At 39.5% G+C, this 10,098-nt stretch overlaps 1 protein-coding gene across 1 annotated transcript; it reads left to right on the forward strand.

The window, feature by feature from the left end:
- Positions 1–8,940: 8,940 nt before the first annotated feature.
- On the forward strand, positions 8,941–9,897 carry LOC101398551 (vomeronasal type-1 receptor 4-like). Its single transcript, XM_004439028.3, has one exon. It carries the CDS (start codon positions 8,956–8,958, stop codon positions 9,895–9,897), a length of 942 nt encoding a protein of 313 aa, XP_004439085.3. The 5' UTR covers positions 8,941–8,955.
- The last annotated feature ends 201 nt before the right edge of the window (positions 9,898–10,098 follow it).

Below are 10,098 nucleotides of genomic sequence, written 5' to 3' on the forward strand. Positions count from 1 at the left end.
CAGATAAATTCACAACATCATATGGAATGGAAAAACAAGGCCAACATGAAGCAGATCATGCTGTATGATTTCATTTAAGTCAACTACAAAACAGGCAAGGGACCTAGTCTCTTATCTGTTAAAATAGATACAAATGTATTTTCCAACAGTTCCACTGCTACGAATATTTGCAGCAGCACTCTACTCCAGAGGGTAGTGACTTAGAGATGGCGCAAGAGGGTTTTGGAGGACTCACAACATTCTGTTCTTGATCTAAGTGTTGTGTACAGAAGTGTATTTATAAAGTTGGACCTTTACCAAATGCCATATACAAAAATTAACTCAAAATGGATCAATGACCTAAATGTAAGATGTAAATCAATAAAAGTCTTTGGAGAAAACATAGGTCAAAAGCTTCATGACATTAGATTTGGTAATGATTTCTTGGAGAACATATGAAAGGTATGGGTAACAAAGAAAATAAAGACAAATTGGACCTCATGAAACTTAAACAATTTTGTGCATCAAAGACAAGATCAACAGAGTAAAAGGCCAAGCCACAGCATAGGAGAAATGTTTCCAATTCATATATCTGTTAAAGGATTATATACAGAATACATAGACTCTTAAAACTCAACAGCAAAAACCTCAATTCAAAAATGAGTAAAGAACTTGAATAGACATTTTTCAAAAAATGTTATACAAATGGTGAATAAGGACATGAAAAGGTGCTCAGCATCACGAATTATTAGGGCAATGCAAGTCAAAGCCACAATGAAATACCACCTCACACTCAGTAGGATGGCTACTAAACAAACAAACAAAAAAAACGTGAAAATAACAACAAGTGAGGGCAAGTGTGTGGAGAAATCAAACTCCTGTGCTCCGATAGAGGGAATATAAAATGAAACAACTACTGTGGAAAACAGTTTCACAGTTCCTTAAAAAATTAACATTCAAATTACCATAGGACGCAGCAATTCCACTTCTGAGCATATACAGAAAAGGACTGGAAGAAGGGTCTCAAAAAGATATTTGTGTGCCGTGTTCACAGCAATATTGTTCACAATAGCTTAAATGTAGAAGCAACCCAGTGTTCAATGACAGATGAATGGATAAGTGAAATGTAGTGTATACATTCAATGGAATATTATTCAGCCTTAAAAAGCAAGGAAATTAAGAGATATGCCACAACATGGATGAACATTACACTAAATGAAATGAGCAAGTCAAAACAAGACAAATATTCTATGATTCCACTTATAAGAGATACTTATAGTAGTCAAATTTGTGCAGTTAAAAAGTAGAAAGTTGGTTTCCGGGGTCTTGGAGGAAGAGAGATGAGAAGATATTGTTTAATTGTATAGGGTTTCAGTTTTGCCAGATGAAAAGAGTTCAGGAGATGGATGGTGGTGACAAGGTTGCACAAAAATATGAATATACTTAAGCACTGAACTGTACACTTAAAATCATTAAGATAGTAAAATTTACGTTATAAATAAATTAGAATAAAATTTTTAAATTTTAAAATAATTCTGTTATTTTGAGATAAGAAATATTTCTCCAGTATTTCTACAATAAAAAATTAGCAATAATAAAAATTTATACGCAATAAAATATTAGAAAAAAAATGCCATGGTCTCTGCTGGGTGAGGTGATGGTGGGAGGATTATGATGAGAATGTCACAGTGTGTGGGGAATGGATGAGAATGGGGGTGATAGAGAAAGGTGGCCAGAAAAAGGGCAGAGGAAAGGGATATGCGGATAAGATGGAGGTACAAAGAGCATAGTTTTTGGGGAGAGAGTGCAGGAAGAGAGAATGCAGAGTGTGAAAATGTACATGGGGATAGAAGAGTGCTGAGCCTGTAAAGTATGCTGATTGGTTTAAGGGCACAAGGGGGCCAAGTGTGCAAAGAAGTGAAGGGTGTAGCACATATTGAGCTCTGTGGGAATAAGGGGTACAGCAGTCATGGGAACAAAACGGGTAATGGGGAGGGAACAGTGGGCAGACATGAATCAAGGGCAGGGGCTGGTAAAAGGCATGGGAGAGTTCATGTCCACAAGAGGTTAAAGGACAGGGCGGGGAAAAGGCATATATGTTTTATAAGATTTAATCCCTCTTTTGATGGTGGGACACAACATTATGATGTTTGGATAGATGTAAAGCAGAGCTTTATTACGTACAGCTGCAAAAGTGAGATGGCAAACAGGCAGGGTCACACAGAGGGTGGCACCCAGGGACAGGGTACCAGGAACCTGAAGTTGTAGGGGCAGCCTGTGTATTGCAAGTGGAGTGGGTTAGTTGGGGTTAGGCTCTCCCTGCACATTGGGTGATTTGAATAATTTTGCAGGCTCCAGAGGAAGAGGGCTGCCCCCAGTTGTCTGGTACCTGTCTGGAGCTAATTAGAGCTGGTACAAAATGGCCCAGAGATTGAAAGCCCAATTAGGGAAGAGGTTGAGATGTGGACGTGATCAACTGTTCCAGAAGGGAAACTAGCCAGGCCCTCAAAACTGCGTCAAGACAGCATTTACAAAAATGAAAGAAATAAATTGCATTACAGTATGTCGGTGGGTATGGATTTGCTGGATATAATTATTGGCTGAAGACAGAGGCAGAGGGAGAAAGGAGAGCTGGAGCCTTGCAGGGGCATAATGGGCTCAAGGAGACAAAATGGTTGCAAGTGATGAAGTCAGTTGGGGAGAGAGTGGATTTGAGGAGGTTAAAGGACCCAAAGGAAAAGGGTAGATGTGGGCGTGTGGGTGAGGAAAACACAGGGATCTGATAATGCCCGATGTTTGAGGAAAGGGATTTTGAGGGATGGGCCATAGAAGACATGGAAAATGGGCTGAAGTCACTGCAATGTGGGCAAATATAGGTCAAGGGAGAAAGGGAATGTGAAGATGATGGAAGGCAAAGAGTTTTGGGTTTAGCTTTCTGGAAGGGTAGGGGGAAGACAGAAGGATGGATTTCAAAGTGGGTGCAGGATGGAGATGGGGTATGGAAGTTTAGAGGGGTCAGGTGGAGGTGGGATGGGGCAGAGGTAGGTCAACGGTTTGGAGGGGGTTGGGGCAAGTGGACGTCTAGGGGTTGGATAAAGATCTAAAGGGTTTTGGGATGGAGGTCTAGGGGGCTATAGAGGTAGAAAGAGGGGCAGCATGGAGATTGAGGGAACAAAGATAGAGCTGCAATGACCTTTTTTCAAAGAAGGTCACATTGTGAGGTACTATGGGTTATGACCTCAACATATGAATTTTGGGAACACAATCCAAACCATAACAGACTGTGTATGTTAAAATCATATAAAAGACATATTCTCAAAATGCCGCTCTGATTTTCAAGACAATGAGACAATGACAAAGAGAAGAAAAGAAGGAAATGTCTCTTTCTCAGGCAAATGTTGAGTTCCAGGTCAGATGTTTATCCTCCCTTCCTCCTGAAACTCCATATTTTCATAATTGGAAAGCATAATTTCTCTACCACTCAGATATTAATCCAAACAGAATATGTTAGTTGTGTGTTTCTGTGTGTGTGTGTGTGTGTGTGTAGTGCACTTTCAGATACAATTTCAGATATATTCTGAAACTTCCTAAGAAGGAGGATGTACCTCAATGATGAAAATATTTACATCTGGACATCAAAATACTATCAGTAATAGATAATTCCTGAACACTTTTACTTTATTGCTTAAATATTTTACCATTAAATTTCCTCCAATGTTTATTAATTTTATATTACCAATGTAACTTACCACAAACTTAAGCATTTTAGCACATTTTCTTTTTTTTTTCACCTTTATTGAGGTATAGTTGACTAGTAAAATTCATATATATTTAAGGCATACAACTTGCTGTTTTGATAACACCCATTTATTTTCTTGCAGGTCTTTGATCAGAAATCTGGGAGTCCTGGCTGAATACTTTAATCAGGGTGTCACAAGCCAAAATTAAGGTATCCTCCAGTTTGGGCTCTATTCTCAAGACTCTGTGGAAGAATCAACTTCCAAAATCTTTTAGAATGCTTGCAGAATTCATTTCCTCTTTATGGTTTCCTTGTATGCCCACCTACACTCCATCTTCAGCTCAAGCAGTAATGTGTTAAATTCCTTTCATGCTTAAAATCTCCGATTTCCCCTTCTATCACATCTCTCTGGCTTCTTTCTCTTTTTTGGGGGGGAGGGAGGAGATAGATTAGAACAAGCTAACATCTGTTGCTAACCCTCCTCTTTCTTGCTGAGGAAAATTGGCCCTGGGCTAACATCCATGCCCATCTTCCTCTCCTTTCTATGGGACATTGTCACAGCATGGCTTGATAAGAGGTTCTTTGGTCCACACCCCGGATCAGAAACTTGGAACCCAGGGGTGTCAAAGCAGAGCCCACCAACTTTACAGTTATGCCACCGGGCCAGCCCCTGGCTTCTTTCTCTTTTCATGACTCATGTATTACATTGAGCCTACCAGATAATCCAGGACAATTTCCCTATCTTGAGATCACCTGATTACTAACCTTAATTACACCAGCAATATCCCTTTAAAGTATAATATAACATCATCATCCCAATTTATGTTACATTCAGGGTTGGAGAGCTGCCTATTATTTTGAAAATTGTCAATATATCTACAACTCTATTAACACTGGTTACCCATCGTGATGATTTCTTATAAGGTAGAGGCAATGGGAGAAACGTCCTTACAACTTTTCGTTGTTTTGTTATGTTTAATTTTCTTAGAGTAAAGCCTATAAAAAAAAGCTTGTAAAAGTTTATATAGCGGAAAATAAACTGTTATACTTTGGAAATACCACAACACCTACAGGTATCTTCATTTGATCAGTGTTGAGGCATAAAATTTTTGGGGGTATAACAGTTCTTCAGTAACACTGCAGAGGTTGGAATCTGATGCACTGGCCCCCCCTCCAAATGCCTGCAGCGCTAGATGCCAGGAAACAGCTTCTCCTGCCTGATCCATCAAGGTCACATCCTGTACCTCTCATCCTGAAGGAAGAGTGAGAATGCTGTTATGCTGTTTAACCAAAGTTTTACCTGCCCTCTTTTACTGTATGTTCTACTTAATCAGTGTGGGGGGAATTTTATCAAGCGAGACTTTTGCCCCCTGAGCTAAAATTAGGAACTCACCATGATGTTGTAATTTTAGCATAAATTAAGGAGTTAATGAATGGGACATAATATAGTAGACTCCAATCTGCCCACTGACACCACCATCATTCCCAGCTTCATCTCTCCTCTCCTCCAACCTGTGTCCCTCCTCCTCCAGCTACATCCTTCATGCCTCCACCCCGTGAGCTGTAGCCATCTACTAAACTTCCACTCAACCCTCCCCTCTACTCAACCAATTTTGACTCTTACTTCACTCCCAACTTCCCTCCTCTCACCTTTTTGACATCCATCACCATATGACCACTATTCCAGGGACTCCAGTCTGACCCTCCTCACCTTCCATCAGCCCTGCAAACCACATCATCTGAGTGCTTCTTTTCCTTGCATTATATCCACTCCAATTTAAATATCTCAGCCATTCTCTGGTCTTCTATGCACCACACCATTGAATATCCCAGGCTCAACTCTCAGGCATCATCAACTCCTCCAATCCATACCCTGCACCTATTATATCCAACCATACAGTCCCTTTCTCCTGGGCTCCTTGGCTCACCCATGCCCTCTACCCTGCCCAGATCCCTCGTATCTGGGGTTATTTTACCTCCCATTTCATACTCATTATCTCCTCCAGGTTCCATATCCTCTTCCCACACTCTAGATCTGCCTTGGGACACACTATTTACTTCCCGAATCAGCCTACTCCACCCATATTCCCATTCCACCTCTCTCATCATATTTTTAATCCAAAGACATTTTAATCAAAGACATTGTCTCCTTAGAGTTTTACCAAGCATTGACCATTAATATTTTTCCCCAAACTCCTCATCCCCATTGTCTGCTTCTTTCCCATGAAACCCTCATTCCTATTTGCCCAGAACCCAATATGCCCATACCGTTAATGCCTTGCACTTTGTCCCCGTGTGCCCTCACACCCAGCAATGCACTTTAACCCTCTGTGACATTTGAGACGCTTTTGATTTTTATCCCTCTACCTTCTCTCTCTCCTTTACTCTCCATTCTCCCATACCCCAGGCTTTCTTCTCCATGATCTTTTCCATATGCCCCTTTCCCTGTGCCCTCTCTTCTCTCACACTGCTCCATCACACACATATGCAATAATTGCTTAGTGAACCTGCGTTAATTGTCGAATTGTTTATAGGGAAAATCAAAGGATCAGTTTCAACTCTTAATTTATTCTTTTTAATTACGAAAGCAACAAATGCACATTACTGAAAATTCAACAAAAAAACAGACAAACAAAAAAACCTAGATTACTGTGGTAACATTTTAATGCTCTTGAATTAAGTACTTGGGCAATGGCTCATCTAACAGTTACAAGAATAGTTACAAGAATGGTAGAGTCTGCTTGTTGAGCCATCTGACTGGAGTCTTTTTATTTGTGACAGACTCTTTTGAACCTTCTCTCTTGCTTCTATATATAGTGTTCTCTCTCTAATTCTTATTTATACAGGTCCATAATGGTAAAGTCTACTTTTCTACAAATTTTCCACATTAAGTGGAATGGAATTATGCAAATGAGTCCAAATTAATTAACTTTGATTTGTGCAAGTGATTTCTAGAGTGAGTAATTGACATCAAGTTCTTCCTTTTACTTGTATCCCTTTGAAAATCATTCCAGGTATTCTGTCTTGTTACATTTCTCTGCTAATAATTTAAATGATGGATCAGCTCAGAAGAATGAAGATTAGGCAAAAACTAGACATTGGGTAGAAGAACTTTTCAGGGAAGTGAAGAATCCAGTGATTCTTACAGCCAGTTCCTCACGTGTCAGGCCTCAGCATTTCCTGCTGCCTCCACGTGAGACCTCGTCTGCCTTCAGGGATACTGGAAAAGAAAGCGCCTCTCAAAAACACCCCAATTGTCTCCTAATTGGTGCTAACTAGAAACTGGTAATTATTTTTGGTAATTAACAAGTTGGAGAAAAGTTTTCAGTAATATTCTCAGCTCCCAAGCCTGCACTCCCATGGCTGCTACAGATGAAATAATTGCGGTTCTGAGGGGAGGTAAGGTCACAGATTCACAAACTTATATATCAAGGTCTGGCTGCTCCCTCCCACTCATGTTCTGACCATAGTGACCATCATCCTGAACCCATGGTCCTGGTAGCAGGAAGGTGTTGCATGAGTAATTTCTATTTCAGTCTGGGAGGCTGAGTGTGTAAGAGAAAGACATGTCAAGAGTCTGGGTAAGTGATCATATCAGAAAAAGGCAATCTTCTGTGTATTAACCTGATTCAGTGCCAATGCCATGCAGGCATATGGAATAATTCTGAGGCATGAGTGATCTAGTACAGAGAGATGAGGGTCTTAAGCCCTACACCAATCCCTGATGGCTCGTAATGCAATTTAATGTAATCCTCACTAACAGTGATGGTTGTGGCTTAACCCAATTTGATATTTAAGGTGCTTAAGGATGTAGTTATAAAATCAATCTGCTGTTCAGTCTACGTTTTAGGAATCATAGCCTAAATTTTCAGGTTTCTAGAAGAGTACCTATAATACCTCCATGTTTGTAATAAAGAGTAGGATGAATTTACAGGAGTCATGTGATCCTGAGCAGAAGATCTATCCAAATAGTAATTGATTGAATAGAAGTGTTTGCTCTAACCTAGGTGTTTAAGTAATTAATAGAGAAAGAAATTGTGACTCTACTGAACACATCCATAGTCTGTTATTATGGTGAGGCTATTTTCCCCCTTAAGGTGAGGAAGTGAACAGTTGAGGAACAGTTAAAATACTAATTACACATTTCAGACAGCAGCTGTCAATCTTGTGTTGTTTCCACTCATTTAAAAAAATTCCAATATCAATCCAAAAATACATAAATCCTGTATTTAATGTATAAAATGCACAACAATGGATGCTTTGCAGATGCCATTTTACATGTATGTCTTGTATGTTAATATCATTCCCAAATCTTAGTTCATTGCTAATAGTTTTACTTAACTCAGGTATCTATAAATAGATAAATGTATCATCTGAAATTAGTAATCATTTAGATTCCGCCTTTCACTGTTTTATTATGTATTAGTGTTTTATGTCCCAAAGTTTATGAAATTACGCGTGGTTATTCGACAATTCCTGTGTCTCATGCCATTCTACTTGTATTCTTGACATAAAAGCCTGATGAGTCTTTCCCTGGCTGTTCTAATATCAAGCCATTCTCATGTTTATTATGTATAACTTTTCATGGGGCAGGTTCCTGCAGCATTCTGCTGCCAGCAGTGCATCAGTTGTTACTGAGATATCTAAAGCTTTACTTACAATTAATATTGGCCTATGGACTAAATCTTCACAAATACATGGAATCCTGTTATAATGAAATTGTAAAATTCCATCAGTCTAAAATCAAACAACAAAGTGTCAAATCAAAACTAAATAGAAATCTGGATTATTTGATGAACACAGCTAACTGGCTTCTTAGCGGAGCCTGGTGGTTCGAAGCATTATGATTGTTACCAGCCCAACCAGTTTCAAGTCCCCACTTTTTCCCTAAGCAGCAGATTTTGACAAATAACCTCTGTGTGTACCTTCTCCTTGTCTTTATAATTAAAACCACAGAAGTGCCTGCCTCATAGATTTGTGAAGAATGAAGAATTTACAACGTGTATTGCCTTCTCAGGAATGATCTCATGTTATAAGTGCTCTTTAACAGTTTTACATTTAACCCTTCAAAACCTCTTTGTAAAGGAAAAACATTAAGTAAGAGTTTACTAGTGGAACTAATGCTAAGTGAAGACTGTTGGATTTCAGTCGACATGATCCATGTAGTCCATGCCTCATATTCCCATGCAGGAAACTCCAGCTCAGAAGACAAATCTCAGTGACTGGGAACTGAGAGGATGGCCAACAGTAATTTGGTAATAGGAATCATCATCTTAACACAGACTGTGGTTGGAATCCTGGGCAATTTCTCTCTTCTTTGCCATTATATCATCCTTTACTTCACTGAGTACAGGTTAAGGTGCACAGATTTGATTCTTAGGCACCTGATTGTAGCTAACTTCTTATCCCTCTTCTGTAAAGGAGTCCCTCAGACAATGGCAGCATTTGGGTGGAAACATTTCCTTGGTAATTTTGGATGCAAACTTCTTTTCTTTCTTCACAGAGTGGGGAGGGGAGTGTCCATTGGTAGCATTTGTGTCTTGAGTGTCTTCCAGGTGATCACAATCAGTCACAGGAACTCCAGGTGGGCAGAGCTTAAAGTAAAAGCTCCAGACTACATTGTCCCCACTGTTTTCCTGGTTTGGTTCCTGCAAGCGCTGGTAAATATCATTTTTCCTATGTTTGTTATTGAGAAATTGAGCAACAACAACATCACAGACAGAAAAGATTTCATATACTGTTCTACTGTTCGTCATGATAGAAAGACACAATTGTTACATGCAGCATTGCTATCAGTCCCTGATGTTTTATGTTTGGTGGCCATGCTCTGGGCCAGCAGCACCGTGGTTTTAATCCTGTACAGGCACAAGCAGAGGGTCCAGCACCTTCATAGGTCGAACACCTCCTCCAGATCCTCCCCAGAGTACAGAGCTACCAAAACCATTCTTCTCCTGATGAGCACCTTTGCCTATTTTTATGCCATTTCCTCCATCTTGCAAGTTATTTCGACTGTTTTAAATAATCCTGACTGCTTTCTGGTGAACATCACTGCAATCACGGCTCTGTGTTTCCCAACTGTCAGCTTCTTTCTGATCAAGGTCGGTGACTCCCGTGTCTCCACACTCTGCTTTGCCTGGATAAGGAATATGAAAATCCCTAATCTTATTAAAAATATATAAATTGTATATATTTCCACAATGTACAGTTGCCAATTCATTCATTCCCCCTCAAAGTCCTAAATAAATGATCAATCACAGGAGAATGGTAAACAGAACTTGCTTAGCTTCTTCTTCCAAATAAACAATAAATCATAATAGTATTGTGATGAAATATAATTATCATGTAAATATTTATGTGATTGAAGTTTCACTAACGCTTGC

Source organism: Ceratotherium simum, chromosome 33 (assembly GCF_057802395.1).
Source record: "Ceratotherium simum simum isolate JZ-2026a chromosome 33, ASM5780239v1, whole genome shotgun sequence".
Classification (NCBI taxonomy): Eukaryota; Metazoa; Chordata; class Mammalia; order Perissodactyla; family Rhinocerotidae; genus Ceratotherium; species Ceratotherium simum.

Bases quoted from the DNA above. Each gene is read 5' to 3' on its own strand.
- LOC101398551 (XM_004439028.3), top strand. From the start codon at position 8,956: ATGGCCAACAGTAATTTGGTAATAGGAATCATCATCTTAACACAGACT.